Raw genomic sequence first — 23504 nt, forward strand, 5'->3', positions numbered from 1 at the left:
GCCAAGTTAACCTGAGTCTACTTCAATGAATACTACTTTAAATTCCTAAACGAGTTAAAAACGTCAATTTAATATTAAATATCAGAGCTCCACCATTCCAGCACGACAGCTGATGGAGGAAAGGAAGTGTGAAATCAATGCTAAAAGGAGAGCCGCTGCAAAGTCCCGAATTGACAGGATTGACGAATCCTGATCTCCTGATCTACTCCAAGCGGTACAGCGGACAAGGGACAAGGGAGTCAGCTCGTGGCTGAACGCTATTCCAATCGAAGAACACGGACTGGCTTTGAACAAGCAGGAGTTTAGGGACTTCCTTTGCCTTCGATACAACCTCCCTCTGCCTAATCTCCCTAATTACTGTGCTTGTGGAGAAATGTTTACTGTCAACCATGCGTTGTCATGTAAGGAGGGAGGTTTTGTAGCTCAGAGACATGATACAATCAGAGATCTTCTGACATCACACATCAGTAAAGTGTGCAGAAACGTGGAGACAGAGCCACTCCTGCAACTACTCGACAAAGATATATTCAACCTTCAGTGCACTGTTACAAGTCGAGCTGGATAGGCTGGATATAAAAGCAGGAGGTTTTTGGACACCAGGAGTAACGGCATTCTTTGACGTACGTATAACGCATGTTAGCTCCCGGTCCAACCAGGGCAAGTACACAGCTACGGTCTTCAAAGAGCAAGAAAACGAGAAGAAGAGGAAATACAGCCAGAGAGTGCCTTAAATGTAGAGATGGGAACTTTTACACCACTGGTGTTTGGTACAAACGGGGGTATGGGACTCGACTGTAAGAACTTTTTAAGAACTCTCGCAAATAAGCTTTCGACTAAGAACAATGAACACTACGCCAGCGTTATTCCCTGGCTTCGAATACAGCTCTCATTTGCTATATTAAGAACTGTACACAGATACGTCAGAGGTTCTAGATATCCATTCAAACGGCACGTGAGGTCTCAGAGGACTTCACTTTCGCTGTAGCTGGTCTACATCTGCACTCATAATTTTAGGCCTAGATTTTTTTTTATAGTTTTTCTTAGTAATGCTTGATTTTCCTTTTCCCACTTTTAAATTATTCACAATTGTAAATAGTTTTCTATCGTGGACATATATTTAATTTTTAATTTGTAAACAAGACGACATAATTTGAAACTGTAAATATTACTTATTGTTCTGATACTTAAATATTAAAGATTGTTTATTATTCAATATTAATTAATAATTTATCCACTTAGATTGCGCAAGTATCCATAACAATGATTAAATGCGCCTTACACTAACAGGTAATAAAAACATTAAAAATCTATTTACAATACGAAAACAAATAATGATATGAATAGAAACAGAAATATATGTAACCTATTTTTTGAAAACCAACCTAACGAGATTTGCAGTCATTTGAGTGAAAAGGTGTCAAAAGGCAGGTTTCTTAACCCCAAGAAGCTCCAAGATTACAGAAACGAAGGAAAAGGAAAGGAGAAAAAGAAACAGCGAGGAGGAGGAAAGGAGGAGAAGAGAAAAAAAGCAATGGCTGCGCTCGTAGTTTTTATAATAGCTACTCTGGAGGTAGTTTTTGGCGGAGAAAATTAAACTGTTGGGCGCAAAAGGTCCATTCAGTTCACAATAAGCGGGTCATTATATCAATAGACATGTACCAGATTCGGTGAGAATCATACTAGCTTTTTAATGACCAAATATGGACCACATAAAGCAACAGTAACACGTGACCTGGCCTGCTACAATAATGCAATATCGCAACATCTCCCTTCCTTTGAGGTGAACGAGCTTATGAAAAATAACAAAATTTGATAATCTTACAAAACCGAAAGTAAAAAAAAAATAAGAAGTAATAGAAAATAAATGTTACAAAACTTACAAAAAAAAAAATAATAATATCTGTCATAAGGGGCAATGTCTTTGCAGAAAGATCAGTAAAAGTCTGTTGAAGTTCAAATACCCTTCTTTTTTTTTTTTGTTTTGCAACTGAAAACTAACTAAGCAACAAAGTCCTTGAACCTAGAGGGTGGTTTTACGACTCGGGTGCGTGTCTTCTTGACAGCTGGAAGTGGGGACGGTGTAGACATCTGCTTTTGTTCAGGTAACGGCGTCTGCACATCACGCTTTGTGGGTTGAATCTCAGTGACCACTACTGTCTGCCGCTGAGTAGTAGCTGCTGGTTGCTCAGCTGGCTTCAAGAATTCTCGGTTCCTGCGAAGAACTTGGTTGTCTGAATTTGTTTTCACCACATAGGATCGGCCTGACAACTTCTCGATACACGTGCCAGTTTTCCAGGTTTGATTCTTCTGCAAAGGTGCAATTCTGACATCTTGTCCTATTTCTATTTCTGGTAAAATGCGGAAGGATCGATTATGATACCATTTTGCTTTCTGTCGTTTCAACTTCAGCTTTTCAGTCACACTTTCGGGAACTTTGGGGTATAGAAGGTTGGTAGCTGTGAGTAACAAGGTTCTGGTGCGACGAGACATCAACCTCTGTGATGGGCTTGTTTGGATTGACTCCGTTGGTGTGTTTCTCTGGTCTAGTAGGGCTAACCAAGGATCTCTGTTGTCCTTGAGTGTCTTCTTGATTGAGGACTTAGCAGTCTTCACAGCAGACTCCACTTTTCCGTTTGCTTTGTGATGATGTGGGGAGGATGTCACGTGGACAAATTCCCAGTCAAGTGCAAATTGACGAAACTCTTGACTTGAGAACTGAGAACCATTGTCGGTTACTAATGAATCCGGAATACCGTATCTGCTGAATTGTTCCTTGAGGAATTCAACCACAGAACTAGAGGTGTTCTCTTCCAATTTCTTGACTTCAATAAAGTCGGAATAGAAGTCCACAAGCACTATATAATCTTGGCTATGAAGCTTGAATTGGTCTGCAGCAACTCGACTCCAAGGGCGATCTGGAAGCTTGTGACTCTGCATTGGAAGCTTCTGATTCTTAGCTTGAAATTCGTTACAGATTGAGCATTGCTTAATTTGATCACGTACTTCAGCATTCATGCCGGGCCAGAAAACAGTGTCTCTAGCTTTACGAAGGCAAGCTTCTACTCCCAAATGGCTCGAATGGATTCGTGACTTTACCTTGGGTCTTAGTAGCTGAGGGATGACTACTCTTGAGCCTTTGAAAAGAACACCGTTGTAAACGGCCAGTTCCTAACGGTAGGACCAGTACTCACGAATCTTGATTGGCACTTCCTCTTTTTGCATTGGCCAACCGGTCAGAATAGTTGTCTTCAGGGTTTGCAAAGTGTCGTCTTGACCTGTACTTCGTTGTAACTGCTCTAGTCGTTCTGGTGTGATCTTCAGGGCTAACATAGGGTCAAGGGTCTCTAACTTTAAAGAAAACACTTGAAATGATTCTTCTGACTTCAGGGTTTCGTGCTGTGCTGCTCTAGATAAATGATCAGCCAAGAACATCTGCGACCCAGGTTTGTAGCTGACTGACAGGTTGAATCGTTGCAGCCTGAGAAGCATCCTTTGAAGACGGCACGGAGCTCAAAGGAGAGACTTCTTGAAAATTGATTGAAGAGGTTGGTGATCTGTTTCTACAAAAATCTTCTCTCTGCGTGCTAAGTATTGATTGAATCTTTCCCATGCAAAGACTATGGCCAGACATTCTTTCTCGATGGTTGCGTAATTCTTCTCTGTAGGGGAGAGAGTTCTAGAGGCAAAAGCTACTGGTTGTCCGCTTTGAAGGAGGACTGCTCCAAGGCCTTTGTCACTGGCATCAGTCTGGATGGTGACTTCTTCTTCGATGTTGTAGAACTTAAGCACTGGGTGTTGAATGACAAGTTGCTGAATTGTAGCGAAGGCTTCATCATGCTGCTTTGCCCAGGTGAATTTGGATTGGCCAGTTGGGAGCTCTCTCAATGGTGCTGACACATCTGAAAGCTTCGGAAGGAATTTAGAGAGGTAGTTAACGAAACCAATTGCAAGTAAAGTGAGTACTTCAGGTTTAGATCTAGGCTTGGGCATGTTCTTGATGGCACAGACCTTTTCTGGATCTGGCTTCAATCCATCCTTTGAAATCACATGGCCCATGAATTTCACTTCTGCTTCTCGAAGCTTTACTTTGTTCTTGTTAAGCTTCAGGTTAACTTGCTTGGCTCGTTCAAGTAGGCGAATCACATTTTGATCATGGTTTATAAGGGCTTCGGAGTCAGTATCACCACAACCAACCACAAGGATATCATCTCTGATGACTTTCACTCCGGGTAGATCTGCGAGGCACTCTTGTAGTTTGCTCTCAAAAACTTCGGGGGCTAAGGTTATACCAAAGGGCATTCTTAAGTAACGATATCTTCCAAGGGGTGTCCAGAAAGTAGTGAGTTTGCTACTCTCATCATCAAGGCTAACTTGATAAAATCCATCCTTTGCGTCGAAGGAACTGAAGATTCGTGCTTTGCTGAGCTCAGGTAAAAGTTCCTCTAAAGTAGGCATTTGGAACTTAGGGCGTTGGACTGCACGGTTAAGGTCTTTTGGATCCAAACAGATTCGAATCTTCTGAGGTTTTGCAACTATCACCGTACTGCTGATCCACTCTGAGGGCTCAACTGCTTTCTTGATAATGCCTTGCTCTTCCAACTCCAAAATCTCCTTCTTTACATCTTTCTGCAAGGCTACAGGCACACGTCTAGGGGAGTGCTGCACTGGTGTAACATTTTTATCAACCACAATCTTTCCGTCTCCAATGTGTCCTAGGCCACTGAAAACTTCATGATACTTGTTCAGCAGATCTTCTCTTGACAGAGGATTTTGCACTGGACTCTCGCTCATTTGGTGTAGACTCTCAGGGACACTGACATTCAAACGGATGAGTTGCAACTTTTCGCATGTGTCGGCTGACAGCAAGGGTTTGCACTTGCTTTCAACAACTTGAAACTTCAGAGTCTTCTTTTTGCCTTTGTGCTGCACATGTAATTTGCATTCACCGAGTGGCTTTAACGTTGAACCACCAAATAGCTTCAGTTTGACAGAGGAGTTGTCCATGGGTAGATCTCCTAACTGTGTAATGATTGAGAGGTCGTCCGAACAAAGTACGTTGCAGGTAGCTCCAGTATCCAGTTGACAGGCTAGGGTTGTTGTAAAATCTTCTTCAGCTGATTTGAAGAAACTGACATCTGCGAACCACTGCTTTGCTTTAGTCTGTACCAGGGAGACAGTTTCCACTTGCAGGCAGCTTTCATCAGAGCTTTCTTGGTCTTCTTCAAATTGTTGCACTTTTTTTGATGAGCGACACACGGACGCAAAATGGCCCTTTTTGTGACACTTACTGCACGTTTGCTTGAACGCGGGACACTCTGTTCTTCTTGTATGACGTTGTTTACGACCACAATACTTGCATGTCGGTTCAGAAGAACTTTCGGAATTCTTATTCTCGTTTTTCTTCTCTTTCTTTGAGGATCTGGATCCATCTCTCTTCTTTCGACGATTTGTATCTCCGGTTTTCTTGTCACGAAGTTTCTTGACGTCTTCTGTCTGCTTGTCTCCGGTGGCTTCGATCGTCTTCATCTGGTGCGAAGCTGTTTCGCTCGATGTGCACATTTCTATGGCTTTCTGAAGGGTCAGGGATTTTTCTCTGAGAAGCCTGACTTTGTCACCTTGATTCTTTAATCCGATGACTAATCTATCTCGTATAAACTCGTCTGTTAAAGCTCCATATTCACAGGACGCGGCTAATTTCCTCAATCTTGTGACGTAAGTTTGAACGGATTCTTCGCTTGTCTGTGAACAAGTGTTGAAAACATACCGCTCGTACACGACATTTCTGGTCGGCTTGAAATATTTTTCCAGAGCTTCTAGACATTTGTCGATTTTCTTCTTATCTTCCTCAGACAGGTTAAGGTTAAGTAGAATTTGGAGACATTCTCGTCCCATCGCTGATCGCAAAGTCGCAAGACGGACCGATTCCTCTCGCTTGTCGAGGCCTGTCGCGATTTCATAATCGCTCCATTGCTGTTTAAAAAACTCCCAGTTGCTAGCAACATCACCTTGACATTTCATGGAACTTGGCAGCGGAAAATTTGACGCAATAAGCTGAGGATAAACTTGCGGAATAGCTTGTGCTTGCGCTGTGCTTGGTGTTGACGCTGATGGCGCGGAAATTTGCGCACTCGACTCCACGAGGTCGTTGTCTGCCGGCATCTTCTCACACTTTGAGCGGACAATTTGCTTCGAAATTACGCACAAAAGAAGGAAACAGCATCAGTGTGCCACCAACAGCATTAACTATTCGTAAGAGGAGCTGGACTCTTCAGAAGGTAAACTTTACTTCTGACACCATGTTTCAATAGACATGTACCAGATTCGGTGAGAATCATACTAGCTTTTTAATGACCAAATATGGACCACATAAAGCAACAATAACACGTGACCTGGCCTACTACAATAATGCAATATCGCAACAATCTTAAAGGGTGGGTCTTATAAAGTATTCGATAACTTGGGCGCAGCCACCTGGAAGGACCCATCGCCTATTGCTGAACCTTAGTTCTCATTGTTGGCGACGCTAGCAAAACATCCGACCAGGCGATCTGAAGTTATATCTGCTTTGCGATTTCAAAGAAACTAGATTCTGAATGTATGTAGGGGCTATATGCAATGAATTGCCTTGCGAGGGTAAAGTTGACGAAGAAAAGTAGCACTTGAAAGTAAAGCAATGTTGAGTCAGTTGCAGAAAATAGACTGTCTTGTTTTCTTACAGTTGGAACGAGTTTGAATTAAGCTAACTTAGCCTGTCATGTCCAATTGAAGTTTAAAATTCGAATTTGTTAGTCGTGGTGAATTTGTATTAGTTTTTTTGCAAGGAATGTCATGTTGTTTCAGTAATTTTGTTTCGAGATATTTTGATCACTTTGAAAATGAGTCCCTTTAAAATTGTATAAAGGTGTCCAATTTTTCGTACTTTAAGTTAGTGCCTCATTTTTTGAGGCTTTATCCACTGAAAAACAATGAAATTTAACATCTTTATTAACATTTTTCTTATCAGTCCGGGAGATATCCATTTCTGGATATATGATGACGTCACTGATAATTCCATGTTGGACCTTCAAAGAAAGATCAGTATTTGCAACGCTTTTGCGCCGCCATTATTTTGTTTCCTTTCAAATCCCAGGAGACCACGCGTTATTTGTAAAGGACCATCAGAGGAACATGTGAAACAAAGAAAGATGGCGTGCGTCTCTGCAACGCAGAGAAAGATCTGCCGAACGTGATGTAAACAGTTGTGATTTTCATGCATTCTGAGTGGAGTGGTCTTTGAATTCTTGCAAATTTCAGGTGTGTAATAGTTTTTTCTGGTTTTGCAAAAATTACTTCTAGATACTAGAGTAAATTTGCTTGTTGTTTATTCAAACAAACGTATGTAAGGCCTTTGAAAATCTGTGACGTGTGTAATTTCGGGACCATTACTGGTTCAATGTGTGAGCGTTTTGTGGATCGTATTCTAAACTGATCCTTGGTTTCGTTTAATTTGGAATTGTTAATAATAATAATAATAATAATAATAATAATAATAATAATAAATATTTATATAGCGCCTATACTTTTCAGTGCTAAGCGCTTTACAATGCTTCAAAAAGGTCTGGATAAAAAAATAAAAATCCTAAAATCATTTACATATATGTATACATAGTCACAAAAATACAAAATAGAAAACCTAAGATAGTTCGTAAACTCGCTTAAAAAGAAAGGTCTTCAGTTTAGATTTAAACTTATTTACATCATCGAGCGATCTAATGTCAATAGGCAAATCGTTCCAGAGTATAGGGGCAATGACTGAAAAAGCCCTTAAAAAAACAGGGATTAGGTCATTCTTATAATCAGGAGCTAAATTGATGAGTATCTTAAAACAAATAAGATTAATCTTAAAGATTATTCTATGCTCCACTGGTAGCCAGTGCAACTCCTTTACAGTATCACTTATGTGATCAAACTTACGTAAGCAGGCAATCACGAGCGCTGCAGCGTTTTGGACACTTTACAGTTTGTTAATTTCATACTTGGGAAGACCATGTAAAAGCGAGTTGCAGAAATCCAACTTCGAATTTATGTATGCGTGCACAAGAACTTCAGCCGTTGTGACATTGATATACTTACGAATCTTAGCTATATTTCTAAGGCGGTAGAATGCCACTTTAACTATGTTGCTAATATGAAAAGAAATCGTTACGGTGTTATCGAAAATGACGCCGATATTACGTGCCTTATTTTTTCGTGAATTGTTCGTGTTGCAAGGCGTTGCAAATTTTTATTAGTTCTTAAATCCAAATCCGTAGATTAAGCTGTGGAGGATTCCAAACTTTAATTGAGCGAATCAGTCTTATCTTTGCTGTTGTTTGTGTGACACTTACAGGTCATTTCCTTTGCTCTTTGTAATTCTCTATTTTCCAATTGCTCATAATACACTCTGTTTGTCCCCCAAATTCTGCATAAACCATTGTTTTTAAATGCTCCTGGGAGTATTGCATTTTCCCAAGAGCATTTTAAGACAATAAGTTATGCAAAATTTGGGGGGCAAACAGAGTGTATTATGGGCAATTGGAAAATAGTCAATAGTCCATTTTCGAGTTCGCTATGACCGCTGAATTAAAGAAGTGACGTATTTTTTACAGCTTTAGCCTCCGTCTGAAGTAATATGTTCACAAATTCCAACGAGAAAAAGACCTGTTTATTACTCTGTCTATTGTGTATGTTCAAATTTCAAACACTTACTTGCCAGAATTTCTGAATATTTTACTTTACGTCGAGGCTAACCCTGTATGAATGTGTCGTTAATGTTTTTATTCAGTGGTAATTTATTAATTCGAAACTGGACTATTGTCCGTGAATGTGATGATTTCCTGCCCTGCTGGGTGCACAGGTAACCCAGGCTCTGTGATAGTACCACAGTACGGTTCCAGTAAAATTACAGTGTTTGTATGGGGTAAAAATACGATCCTAAAATTTCTAGGAAATACTAAATAAAGTTCAATAAAACTTACTCTGTAGTTAGATGTTGTTGTCCTTAATGCTCCAACGAAGTTTCGTGATCATTTGTTCAAATTCACTCTATATACAATAATAATGTACAAGGAAGGAGACACGAGATGCCATTTTCGCCGCCATGCTCCCTTTCAACACAACTTTTTCCACGAAATTCGAACTCCAACGAAAAATAAACATGCCAGGATCGTAGAAATAGGATAGCAACAGATATAGAAACCAATGAAGCTTTCCCAGATAGAGAAACGAATCCCACAGACTTTGACAAATTCGAAGGATATAATGGAAAAAGACCGAGAACATGCTCGTCGAAGTAAACAGGTTGTTCCTAAACAGATCTGAAATAGCTGAAATCATTGTGTCCTTTCAAACCAAACTTGTACTGTCCCCTTGACGATCAAAAACCAACCCAAAATAATATAAACAATGCTTATCGAGAGATTACAAATAAAGACAAAGGTATCAAAATTCTTTTGCTGTTCAGATCTTGTTTGATTGTTTGTTTAATTATTTTTGGTTGGCATGAGGAAAGCGTCGCATAACGGCCGGGAGTTTCGGAAACTTCATGCAGGCCTTGCTTTAACCTTTCAGAACCTGTTTCTCAGGTGAGGTTGTATTTAAGTTCTTTAAGATAAGTCGAGAGTAATTATTTCTTGTTACTCACTATTCCAGTTTTCAAGATTTGACTGAGACGCGCGATGTATGGTCTCCTCCGGTCCCAACACTCGTTTACTTAAGGTAGCGGAAAAATTCTCGGCAAAAGGGAAAAGTAAGAATTACAGCTGTACTGCTACGTCCCATTTTCTGTTGTGAAGCCGTATTTTGTAGGTTATTTTAGTATATTTCATGTTTGCACTTGACGTTACACTCGTACCTTATAGAGTCTCGTTATGATTAGGTTTGTAGATCAAGGTTCATCCGTATTTTGTATCCACAGGTTTCAATTCTATTATTTTCCTTTCTTAGTAGTTTTTCAACATAATTGTCATTTATTAAAATTTGAGTGTCAGCCCCTGAATTGGGCACGTTTAGGGATTATCGCTGACCGTGGTTGTTACCTACATCAGAGTTCCTGTTTTGGTTTACGGTAGAGCCCGGTGGTATCAGCTGTCAAGCTTTCATTGGTTTCTTGCTCATGTCATTATCATACCTTATAGGTTTGTTTTTTCCACTTTGGTGATCAACAGGAAATCCCTAAACTCATTAGGAAAGTGCGTTCGTTACTCTCATTGTCAGAAAGCCCGAACGTTAAGTTATTTATTAAGCCTTTTTCGCAATATTTTGCGCAGTTAGAGGGGAGTGCGGTTATGTTGTAGTTATGTTCAGCAGCAGTCGGAAAGTGATGCCGTAGAAGAAACCATATGAGCTGCTGCGAAGAATAAAGAATCCCGAAATGTAAGCTAATGTAAATCAGGGCCGAGTTGTTCAAAGCTGAGTTAAGATAACTCAGGGTTAGTGCGAAATTTGAATTCAGAAATAAAAGCTTAGACAGTAATTTCAGTTTTATTCTTTTTGTCAACAAGTTGATGATTGGATGCTCTTAAAAATAACAGAGAAAATTATGCGAGAAAATGTTTTTGAAAAAACGAAATAGAAACCCGGGTTAAATTTAACCCTGGGTTCAGCGCTAATCGGCCTTCGAACAACTGGGCCCAGATACCTGGTACCTCTACGCCAAGCGAGCGAGTTGCTCGAACACCCCTTCATTTGTCATATAAAATCAGCTTGTAACAGAAGGCCTGCAAATTTAAAACTGATTTCTCATGTTACAGATTAATAATTAAAAATTTTACAAAAAATTTCCTGTCCTTGTTTTCAAACCGTTTTCTGGGTGGTTGAAAATGATATAAAATTGCCCTTCTCGTGATCTTTAAACTTCGGCATTGTAAAATTAATTCTTTGCATAAGATCACTTACTTGCATAATTTAAGTTGCACTCAAAACCATCCCCAATAAAACCTTGTTGAAGGTCACAAGTGCAAGTGAAGGAACCACGATTATTCGAACAGGTGGCAAAACGATGACAATAATACTTGTCCCTGCTGCACTCATTCAGATCTGTAATGTACGAAAGATACCATGTTTATTAACTGCAATTACAGCAGCTATCAATTCTTTAATTACCGTATTTATTCGATTTAACGCCGCCCTCGAATAAACGCCACGTCATGATGCGGTGTTTATTCCAATAATAGACTCAAAAAGTAAATACATGCAGTAATAATCATGTTTGAGCAAGCCTGAAAAAATTATTTTCTTTGATTTTAACAATGCTTTAAGATCAGGACATTCGAAGCTCAAAGGATTAATTAACTAATTAATTAACTTTATTCACTTTATGTATTCCAGTAGTATATTAACATGCGAATTGTGAAATTGAGAAAGATATAGATAATGACTTTAGTCAGACAAGCACTAAAACATGTTTCTGTTTTTAAAGTTTAAATGCTCAGTTACCATACTATTGTTTGCAAGAAATAAATGGATATTAAATAAACGCCGCACTCGAAAACCAAAAAATATAACAAACGCCGCGGCGTTTAATCGAATAAATATAAGAATTTTGAATTATAATTAGGAATTGTTCATAAGCTTGTCATTTACTCATTTATTTCGGTTGTCGTTCAATTTCATCTATGGTTTAATTTCTTTTCTTTTCTTTTGGGGTATGTTATTCAGATATGATAATGAGTTTGAAAAAAGGGAAATAAAATTTAAACCAAGGACAAAATTCAACTACAGCGGGTCATACTCCGCGGTGTAAAAACCCGTGAAACTCACGAGTGACGTAGAACAATTAATACAAAGAAGCCACTGACAAGTCAACATAATAGAGCCAAGGGAAATAATTGCTTAAACAAGCATCCTCGCGAGAGGCGCAAGCCTAATAGGGCCGTGCGAGAAAAAAAAACTCGAATCGATGTAACATATAGTAATGTAAGGCAACATTTGCGACGTAATGCAGAACAGAGAATGCATTATTTTCGAGGGAACACCTGATAGTATAGAACAGAGAATCCACGAGTCGTTTGAGTGCTTGTGAGTCCTGTGTTCATCCTTCGTGTTCATTCAACCAATCATCGGCTGGATTTATTTGCAACATACTGCGGCGTATGGCTGCGCATTTGCCCGCTGGACTTTTTTTATTGCCTGCCGCTAGGAAAAATAACGCCGCGAAATTTTTTGTGTCTTTGAAGCAAAATAATTCGGAATTGTTCATCGGCGCACCATAATTTTTATTTAGCTTTAAAAAGAGACCAAATTTAAGTCTGTACGATGAATATTCGCGGACTTTGATATGATTTTTCAAGGATTCTAAGTTTGCTTATAAGACCACTAAATTTTACCCAAAATGATATGTGCTCAACTTCGGACAAAACCACTAACTTCAATATCTCGAAAAACTTGCTATGTAAAGTCGGGATTTCAAATTCTTTATGCAGAAGAACAGTTGAGCTCACAATATTTCTCATAATGCCATGTGCCGAAGTAATTATCCATTATAATTATTGATCCTTGTCCTATTGTTGTTTGTCTGTGTTGGATCTTCGATTTTAGTTGCACTTATGTTTGATAATTGTGATGCCCTTCAAATCCTTTTGTTCCTTCTTTGTGATGAATCTTCGATTTTAGCGAAGCCGAGGGGTGTTATTGTAGTTCATTGTTATAGTTGTTTAAAACAATTCTAACAATGAAATTAAGGGCCTGTTTACATGGAGTAGGGGACCCCGGTCTAGTGGGGTAGGTTTCTTTTGTTTTGTGTCCCCCAGAGCGTGAAAACAAAAGAAACCAACCCCACTAGACCGGGGTCCCCCACTCCATGTAAACAGGCCCTAACATGTGCAAGGCGTGTAACACTACAAATCTGTACTCTTTATAACCCAGAGAATTCAGTCATTCTGCTCAGTACAAGCCTTAGTTTTGAAAGGAGATGGATTCCTCGGAAGACGAAGCATTATTTATCACACAGAGCTCTACGAAAACAGATATTTCAGCTGAAATCGAAGGTAATCGCGTGTAACGTTTAGTCATTTCTGGCAGTGCTTTACTTCTTTATCTACCTCTAAAGGCAGCGTTTCCATTTTCATTTTAAAATAGAGCGAAGATGTAGAACGCCAATTACAGCTTCAGAACTGCGAGAAGTTTGACAAAAGCTGGGTATCAGACGTCAGCCGCCGGAAATGGGCGTGGGTTTTGAAAGTCTTTGCAATGCCGTGGAAGAAGCATAGAAATGAAGCGCTTTTGAAACAAGATTACGATGGCGATCCAGTAATTGAAGAAGATATAGACGAGATGTCAGACGAGTTGTTAGAACAAATTGCACTAAAATTGTTATTTCGTATAAATAAACTTATGACTAAAATGATACAATAAACTGCCCTCCATACCGATCAGTCTCCGTGATTCCATTTATTTTCAGTGTTTGAAAGTTTTAGTTAATTAAAGTGGCACTTAAAAACAAAAAATTGAGTTGCAATGAACGAGAGTTCGACCCAAACGGTGCTGTTGACAACATTCTAAATTATCAGGTATAGTGCAATCTACACATTAAATTTGCTAAAACAGGTTACTGCAATAATTTTCGCTTATGCGATCGAATTAAGTTCAATCTATTCTTTATAAATTACTGTAATTCATGACATTTCTAAAAACATTGAACAGTGCGCGCGTATTGCTGGTTTCCAGTGTCACGCCATTCAAAATAGATCAAAATAAAAATCAAAACCGTTCAATAGATAAAGTCCAGAATCTGGGAAATGAAAGGAGGTACATATACAGAGACCCTTGCCAAGATTCAGGTCAGAGGAATATTTCGTATACGAGATATCCGAAGAAATGTTTTACCCAAACCTATAGAGATTTAAATAGTATAGAGACGCCTTGCTGGTGTTCACCTGGATGAGCTCCAACATGGCGGACGGAAACCAACAGAAACATCTGTTACTGAGTTTTGCTACAGAAGTAGTAGAAGCGTGAATTTTTTTCTTCGAGAAACTCATAATACTTTTTCTAACTCATAATACTTTTTCTAATACATGAACTGTTTAGATAGCAAAATTTCCTGAGATAAGTCATTTTTTTAACCTACATGACAGCTCTCTTGGCCGTCATGTAAATGCCGCGTCTCGCAAAAGCTTAGAAATTCAAGCGTACTCTCTCACAAAACCAAGAACCCTTTTGAAGCGAAAATTTGTATGAAAATTAGTTTTCAGCTGCTCTTAATTCATCGTGAAAGCAAAATCACGGTAGGATCGATAGTTTTTTAGTTTGAATTTTAGTGACGTCATGTGAAAACCAACAATAAGTAACAGCTTTGCTCGTTGGCACTTAGCGATAGCTATAACTAGTAGTTACAATATAGAAAACAAAGAAAAACTTCACAGGTTTAAACACCAAGGATGACCCACCGCAACATATCCATCAGTTCACTCATTGCATCACTTAATTATTTTTTTTCAACTGTCTTGTTTGTCTCTGTTTAATAACAAGATATCATTTAATCATGTAATTTTCAGAGATAATAATCTCTTTTTATGACCATAACCTTACACGTAAACATACATGAAAAACTATACCTTTCTTGCAAGTATACTGATGACAGTCACTACATTTCACGTCATTCCATTCGTATTTGTATTCAACACTAAGTGTATGTACACAGTCTTCATCTCGAAAATTGTTGGGTTGGTTTTTGGCCCAAGCTGTAAAGTTCCCATTACCACGATCTGCCCAAGTAAAGGAGCCCTCTGTGAAAATATCATTCATTCCCAGCCAGGATTTTGCTCCATTGTGAAGATGCTGTAAAAACACATTTTCTTCATTGTTTTGGACATCAACAAGAACTGAGTTTTCTTGTCGGCATTTATCCAGTGATGTGGTCCAATTTTGACAAGTCTTACTTGTGAAATAGCAAAAGCCGTTGAAATAGTTCCATCCAGGATCACAAATATCTAACAAAAGGTAAAAAGGGGAAAAGATTTAGATTGCTGATATATAAATTGTTATATAATAAATAGAGGATATTACACGGTGGCGAGAAGATATGAATTTTATGTTCGAGTGGCAAGAACAATATCTCACGAGTGAGCGAAGCGAACGAGTGAGATATTGATCTTGCCACGAGAACATAAAATTCATATCTTCGAGCCAACGTGTAATGTTCTTTTTATTATATGGAGAAACCAATTCAACAAAAGCAAAAGGCGGGAATCGTGACGTCATTGAACGATACGACACTCACAAAGGTGACATACGGAAAATACGCCACTCGGGTCCCGGATGAAGTGGCGTATGGAATCTACGAGTGGTTTAGTTCCCAGTAAAACACTCTCCTCCATATAATAAATATGATTATGGTCGGATTGATAGATATTATTTATCCTTAGCGGCACTTTTGTAGGAGTACTGTTGCAAGGGTGATAAGAAAATATATTTAAAAATGATTAACATTTTTTTCGGGGCAACGAGTAGACCATCATCATTATTTTTATCTTGAAGGAGAGTAGGAGCGGTGTCACAATGATGAAAGAGGGATCACTTTTTCAAATTAGAGTAAAAATTCTGAAGCAACACTAACTTTTAACGTTTGTTCGATGCGTGATGGTTTTCATTTCGGCAACTGAGGTCTTCTGTCATTATGAGTTATTAGGGACCTTAAGATCCGACGACGGCGACGGCAATGAGAACGGCCAAAAAGCAATAGGTTTAATTATAGTAAAACAACAACTATGCACGTGCCATCACGCTTTTTTCTACATTTCTAAGCCGTCGTTGCACGACTACAACTTGAAAATGCTTAGTTTCATGTTTTTTAGAGCACGTAAACAAGCAACGACGAAATTTTCCTTCTCTCTCTCGGCTTAACGTCAAGGCCCTTAGGAATTCAACTTCAGGAGGAGTAGCGTACTTTCCACAAAGTAAGCGAGATGGAAAAATCGCGATGAAGATTGAAAACCCCGAATTCACTTTTTAAGTGACGTTTTACCTGCCGTTGCCGTCCTCACATCTTAAGGTCCCTAATTTCTTTGAGACAAGAACTTCAAAATGGTACCCCGCTGCTAGCAGTGAATGGGGAATCGAAAGAAGAAAATTTGAACAACAAGCGACTGGAATTTTGTTACTCTCTTGACTCTCACTCGGCATGACTCGCAAACCATATGCTTGTGTTAGTTTAGAGCACTTCCAAAGTATTTATAACTCCTCATGAATCGGGTAAGATGTTTGCTGAAAACTACTTCATAGATGAGTTCATTACTTATTACAGACCTGTGAGCACAGCATAACTGACGGACAAGGGGTCATATCTGGTCCCGTATAATTCCTTGACACAGACTCTGAATGCAGAGGTATTCATGTTCTGAAAAAATAAACACTTAACGTAGCTGGTACATTTTATGCAGTTGTAACCATAAACAACTGGATTAACGTGGAGGGAATGTTAGAATAGTCTCTGAAATTAAACCTTTCTCCTACACCTTTTTATGTGACATAGAAATGCAAACAGATTCGCCAACTGAAAACCGTGGTTTGATGAAAGCTTGCAAAGACCGCTAGAAAATTAAAAGATTGGAAGGTTTAGAAATAACAAAGTTATAAAAGCTTAAAGAATTAAGAGGTTCAAATGTTATCCAAAATATCCTTTTTACCCTAATAAGGGGTATGATGGTGGCGCAGGAGCTATAAGGCCCAAACAGTTTGATGAAGACAGCAAATGATTTCTTGTTCCATGAAAAAAAATACGGTAACGTTTAAACCCGTACTGTCAGATCTAAAGTTTGAGACCACCGCGGCGCCTGAGTATTTAAAGATATTATTCTAACTTTAATGAATAATACCTACATAATTATATTCGCGATCGAAAACATGAAGTTAGCCAATAAGCAATCTCAAATTTTCTTGGTCCTTTTTTGAGCCACTTCTATTATCGCCTCAAGCGTGACTCTGTTCAGTTTTATCTTTCGTCGAGCTTCGGTTTGAATTTTTTTTGCCAGGACACATCCCTACACATTCGCCCCATGACGGAAACTTTTACCTCGATCCAAGTTGTAATTCCGTTGTGGATCGGCGCTGAATTCCCAGATACTGTCGTGCTGTGATTGGCTGAGACAAGGACTGTCGGAGTCGAGTTATAAGCTCTCGTGAATGTCACGAACTGCCATGGAAGAGAAACATACAACGTTTAACATTGTTTCCTTTAAATGTAGTTACCTTCGGTTGTGTTTATTTTTGAAGTCAAGATTGGACAAACAATATTTGCGATTAATTATTTTAACAGAACGAACTGCCCTTTTAATATTTTGATTAACGTTTTTCAAACATTATTTTGTGGACCAGCTTCTTAGCTTTTCTGGTTAATTTGATCTCTACCACGCACAGTGTATAATGACTATAAGTGCTTTGAAGATATAAACAGTGATGTAAGTAAGCTAAATATTTGTGAGGGAAAATCCTGTGAATAGCACGCTTATGCTTATAATTTTGCAAAGAATTCTTTTCTCACCTCACAATAAGCATTGTTCATTTTATCCGAAGGTGGGTTCGTATTTGGAAAACTTATGACACCATGTTCAGTGAAAAGAGGCTTGTGCAGTTTGGAGAAGGCAAACCAGTTCTGTGAAAAGAGGAAAAAAACAAAAATGATGCCACTCATACTTGTAACAGTTTCGTAATATACCCACAGAAAATTTATTTAAAATCAACTGCATTTTTAAGGCCCTTTTAGTGAACCTAAGCATTTTGAACTCTATAAATTGGTGAACTAACATAATCTCGTACCCAGATCTCACTCTGTTTTACACTGGCCGTGGGAGATCTGGGTACGAGATTAGAACTAACAAAGAGCGCAGAAAGTCAAGGAAAGGATGCAAATCCATAATTTTTTACGACATCGGGGGAATCGCGTAAAAACGTCAGGAAGGGAAGCATGGGGAAAAGGCAGACCAATTTGTGTGCTATTTAAAATTCACTCCCTCTGATGATATTCAGTTTTTTTTTCTTCTTTTTCTTCTTTTTATTATTATTATATTTCTGTTTCTTTTTATGTTTTTCTTTCTGCAGTTCCCTTCTTTCGACTGAACCATCACTCGCCCGGACGATCTTTAAAGCTATCAACGCCATTTCATCTTAACCGCGCTGTTATGGTTAACAGACCAACAATCCTCACAAATTTTGCAGACATTGGCGTTCCAGTTTCTAAGAAAATCACTTAGAACGTACCACAGTGATATCTTGGTGTCTACCGTCAAAGTTTTGCATTTCACGAAGACAGACTTTAACTGAGTCCTTAGTTACGTCTTCAATCCAAATGAGAGCAGCATCATGCTCTTTACCAGTCCTCAGGTGCTCTGACGTCACAAGGACTATTGGCGCCTCAGCAAACTTGCCCTGAAGAAAAAACCAAAAAAACACAATAACAACAACTGAAGTCATATTAAGATGAATGTTGCTGCAAAATTACACGCAACTGATCACTGAGTAAGTTCTCCTTCTTATTTATTACCTAACTTTGCCTTGTTATTTATTGTAGCAATCGTCTTTTTTCTTCCTAGTCGTAAAGATCTGTTATTTTTTAATTTAAAGACGGTGTGGATTAAAGCTGTCTGATGAACGAAAGTCTAACATTTGCCTTGGGGACTTGCATCAATTAATCTCTCACCGTAGGAAAAGTCACATCTGCGCATTTGGTACCAGACCACCATTTCTGCAACTCAACCGTTCCCGTCAATCCTTCGGGCGGTGCACCTTGATAAGCCATCCAATCAATGGTGGCAAATGGATTCGCACCTTCTTCTTTCCTCCCGGTTTGCATGACACAGACGGTGAAGTTTTTTGTGTTGATACTTTCTGTCCATGAAGTAACAGCGTCGTGGACTGTCACAGAGTCATTCAGCTTCATGTGATTGACGGTTATTTGAACATGAACTTGTTTGTCGGGATAAAACCGGTATGGAGGAAATGTGACTGTCTGACAGTTTGAATCTGACCATTTTGGAACCTGTAGCAGATCTATACGGCCCCGTACAATTGGAAAACCTGTTTTATAATAAATTAAGTACTTTAAAAGGAAGCATCATTGTACTCTTTAAGCATTATCGCTAAGGTCGTAGTCAGCTTGCTTTGTAGTGTAACTCTAAGTCAGGTGAAGGGTGGTGACAAAAAAAGCGTGGAAATTGAACTAAAACTAGGCTATAACTTGCAATGTCGGCTACCTTTCAACAACGAAATGTATAGTGGCTGCTTATTATTGCATGCTGGTTGCTGGTTTCAGTGCCCAAGATAAACATATGCCAGTATAAAGATAAACATATACAGTACTGGAGGAGGCCAACAAAAAAATTATAAATCAAAAGCGTACCTGATGACATGTACGCGTGGGAGCGCTCGCCACTGCGCGAAATATTTGATTTTCAGCAAATTTACTCAGTGCTAATAGGGTGCAAAAAAAAGTGCAAAAGAGGCTGAAATCATGGGCAAAGATAATAAATACTGCATTTGCCCTCAAATATGCAACTCCATGTAAACTGGTATGTAAATGTGATATTTACCACCCTTGTCTTTGATTTCCTCCACTTTTGCACTTTTTTGAACCATAATTGCCCCGAGCAAATTTGTGTAAATCTAATTTTAAGCGATAAAAACTAGATTGCAAGGCAAAAGAGAATAAAAGATCGATCTTACACAGATCAAACATCGGCTATAGTCTGGGCTGCTATATGCTTGTTTGCCAATGTAGAAAGACGAAGTAACTTGTTACAGCTGTCTATTGTTGCTTAGCCTGCGTGAGGAGCTAGAATTGAGCTTAAAAGTAACGGAAGTTATAAACATCCTATAGCTAGCTAGAAGCCAAATTGAATGCAATTTTGAGCCAACAACTATAATTCTAAGCGACCGAGAGCTTAACTCCCAGACTATTTTATGTGGCATATACAGCCAAAAAAATCATTGAAATCATTTTTCGTTACCTTCACAGCTTCCTGGGTGATAGACCAGATTATTTTCGAGTCCTTTGCAATAGCTTAACTTATGCCAGCATCGGTTGTCGTAAGTTGTTCCGTTCGCAGTGCACACTGGGTCTTTATATGAGGGGCATTGGTCATCGCACTCACACTGAGCGTCATGCGCACTGTAGGTCCTGCAGACTTCAAATCGAGGGCAATGCACATTAAGGCAAGGATTAAGATCTGCAGCAAGAAAAAAAACATAATATTGAGTAGTTATCCATTCGGAAAAAACATAAATTTCTAACATATTTTTCATATTTGAATTAAAACTAAATAGTAATGACATGTTAGTAAATAGTAGTGACACGTTTGCATACAGGCAACTCAACCTATTATTTTTATCGTTAGAAGACCTTATTAACCATACCGCCATCTTTGCACGCGCTTAAGGCTGATGGAATAAATTAAAGCAATGTTGCGTGGTTTCTCAGGGGGCAAACAAGAGATAAAATCTGCAAATACAAAAAATGCAATAATAATAATAATTCTAGAAATAGTGATCATTACAATAGGAAAATTAATAACAACCTCCAGTAACAGCGTAGCTGACAATCAAGGGATCATGACTCGATCCTAATCCACTGAGGTCTTTAACGCATATCTTCATAGATTCTAATCCAACGTCCTACAGCAAAATGTGATAGCACTCATCAGTTACTAGAAAATCCATAATTTCTTCTTAATTTCTACGACGACAATACAAGTCATGAAATTTACGGATCAGATCCAAATTATCTGTTTCTTATGGCTCTTTCACGGTCCTTTTATCAATTTACTAGAATGTACGGATTACTTCTCTTCCCTTATTGAACAAGAATATTATCCAGTGAGGAAAACCCCATTTCGCGACGCAATTAATTACTTGTTGAAAAGACGTCTGTGGAACGAGTGAAGAAATCCCATAATGATGACTTTGCACTTCCCAGATCAAGATACTGCTCCTGATTGGTCGTGCCGCAATCAGAAGCACTGCATGCCCAGTTGACACATCATCAGTATACAATTTTTGCTATCGTCGTTCATCAGACGTCATTTTGTGGAAAAACTAGTGGTGGCGTAGCGTGAAATGCCGGCTTTTTTCTCAGGTTAGAATAAAAATTCAAACCTACCTCAACCCAGGACGATATTATATTATTTTCTGGAAGACGGCTTCCCTTGACCTGAAGATTATACTCATGATTTACGGAAAGAATCACAATTGGCGATTTGTAAAAGGTCGTATTGAAAGGTACTTCCTATAAATAGGTAAAAAAGTAATGTAGGTTAGTAAATGGATGTGAACGTGCTCACTTCTCCCACTATTTTTGCCCATCGTCTGTAAAGTCCCCGATTCTAATATTCGCCCACTCAACAACGCGAAATTGAAGTGATTCGAAATATAAAATTCTTGCAAAGTCGCGAAATTTAAAAATCCCAAAATATGCGCACATTCAAGTCGCGAGATAAGCATGTCGCGTTCATCTGGGAATTGCCATTTTTGATACATTGTCGATCACCATGGCCTGGTAAATTTAGGTTTACTAGATTAAGTTTTCTCTAGTATGGCCTCAACCACTGAAAATGTTCTGTGGCTTGCTAAATGTTCTTGTTAGAACTAAAGTTTTCACCTGACAGAAGCCGTAGTTGTTTTCGGCCGATGGATTTCCAGTGTTTGGAAAGATTTCTTCTCCAGTTATTGTGAAATTAAGTTGACTCCCATTTCCAGTGAATGCGAACCAGTCCTGTGGACAAGAAAATAATGTTTAATTTGCTGCTCTTTCCTTTACAAGACGAGTTGCGTCAGGCTTCGAACGACACTTCCTTTAACAAGAAATGACTGCATGAGACACGTGACGACAGGACACTGACCTTAATTGAATTACGAACGATCTAGGTAATTGGTTGTCCGGGCTGCCGAAGTGTGGCAAAGTCAAGTTATTTATTTATTTATTTTTCATCAATATTATAGTTTACTCGAGCATTTTTCTTCACTTACCACAGCTGTATCTTGGTGCTTTCCATCAAAGGGCAAGAATTCCCTTAAGCAGACTTCAAATCCTCCAGAATTGACGTTTTCTAACCACAAGTACATAGCATCATTTGGCTTAGTACTGCGAGTGTACTTAACAGAGACAAATACACGAGGCTTGGAAGCAAAGCTCTGCAAAAAATGTTAGATATATGAAAAACAATTGACTAAAAAATAAACAAGCTTCTCGAGATATAAATCAACATGATCGTATCAATGAAGTGCTTAGTGGCACATAAATGAAATTAAGGATTTATCAAAGGCTAATTGGAGCAGATTAATTAAATCTTGACTACTTGTCTATTCACATGGATTCAATTTTCTACCCCTCTTCACCTCTTTCTACGAAATGTTGAAAAGGTTGTTGAATGCATCTTATTTAGCCCCTTACTTAAATAAAGCTACTAACAGCAATGTTTCTGTTCGGCTAACCTTGTTAGGTTTAATGCCAAAAATTTAACATCATTGAATAAATAGACTTTTATTTTCCCAATTCCCTTTGATACATCAATACAATCAAAACGGTCAAGCATTATTCAATCACTACTTCTAAACATAGTTATTAGAGGAGACTGGTTATGAAAAGCGGCAAACATCAATGATAAAAACAATTTACAGTGCTGCAGTTTATGTTGAAAGCACCCAGAAAGCGCACAATCCTTTGTTTTCTCTTGGCAAATTGTTACAGAATAAATTAATGCAGCGTTTTTATTGGTCAAAACAATCAAAATGATAGGAATGCTTTTGAACGTTGTGCACTTTCAGGTCCACAAAAACATATAACAGAGGAGTCTGACGGGTTTCATAACCATTCCACTCAATTAACTATGTTCTAAAGTAAAACGTGAAAATGGCTTGTCTAAAGGCGATAGAAGGAAAAGTTTGAATCTAAGCCCGAGAGGAAGCTTAACAAGAAGTTTAGCAATGCACTTTGATAGGTCTGATTATTCAATAAGAACAAATTCCGGATATGGAACTAGAGATCATTTGTTTTAGAACTATACTTTCTGATACTATTTCATTTGTTTCTACTATTTAATTACGTTTTACACCTTGATAACAAAATTATACTTGTTATCAATTATTGTTATCTAACCTGAGAAAAGGCCACCTTCTCACACTTGGTTTCTGTTGTCCATATTCCACTAAAAGTAACGCTTCCATGCGTTAACATGGGTTTGTCCTGAAGCACTACCCAGTTGATAATTCCAGTGTCATTTGTAGAACCTGTTGCACGCGAGCATAACTGAAATCCAGCTGTACTTATGGACTCTGCCCACACAGCAGAAGGCGAATGAACAACTGAAGACTGATCTTCGTGGCTTAATGACACAAAGACTCGAACCTGAAAAGATAAGCATCAATGAAAATTTGCAGGCGACAATTCAACCCTAGATTACGAGCAGTCTCTCTTTTTTCTTCTACCTTGATCAGTACGGAATATCCCTAAATTTAAGGGCAGTTGTGACGTCATGGAGCTATTCTTCTCGAGAAAAATG

The 23504-nt window shown here is 38.6% G+C and overlaps 1 protein-coding gene across 1 annotated transcript in view; it reads right to left on the reverse strand.

Moving 5' to 3' along the window:
* LOC140953769 (uncharacterized) overlaps positions 1–23344 on the reverse strand; it is a 32608-nt gene extending 9264 nt beyond the window's left edge. The window contains exons 1-13 of the mRNA XM_073403162.1: positions 23102–23344; positions 21973–22137; positions 21605–21718; positions 21107–21232; positions 20526–20622; positions 19959–20177; positions 18653–19029; positions 18214–18381; positions 17498–17608; positions 17030–17149; positions 16264–16354; positions 14574–14948; positions 10915–11055 (exon numbers count right to left, since the gene is read on the reverse strand). Of these exons, the coding sequence (XP_073259263.1) occupies positions 10915–11055; positions 14574–14948; positions 16264–16354; positions 17030–17149; positions 17498–17608; positions 18214–18381; positions 18653–19029; positions 19959–20177; positions 20526–20622; positions 21107–21232; positions 21605–21718; positions 21973–22137; positions 23102–23179 (2182 nt within the window). The 5' untranslated portion in view covers positions 23180–23344. The remainder of the gene's footprint in view (positions 1–10914; positions 11056–14573; positions 14949–16263; positions 16355–17029; positions 17150–17497; positions 17609–18213; positions 18382–18652; positions 19030–19958; positions 20178–20525; positions 20623–21106; positions 21233–21604; positions 21719–21972; positions 22138–23101) is intronic.
* Between the last annotated feature and the right edge of the window lie 160 nt (positions 23345–23504).

The sequence above is a fragment of the Porites lutea genome, chromosome 1 (assembly GCF_958299795.1).
Source record: "Porites lutea chromosome 1, jaPorLute2.1, whole genome shotgun sequence".
Lineage (NCBI taxonomy): Eukaryota > Metazoa > Cnidaria > Anthozoa > Scleractinia > Poritidae > Porites > Porites lutea.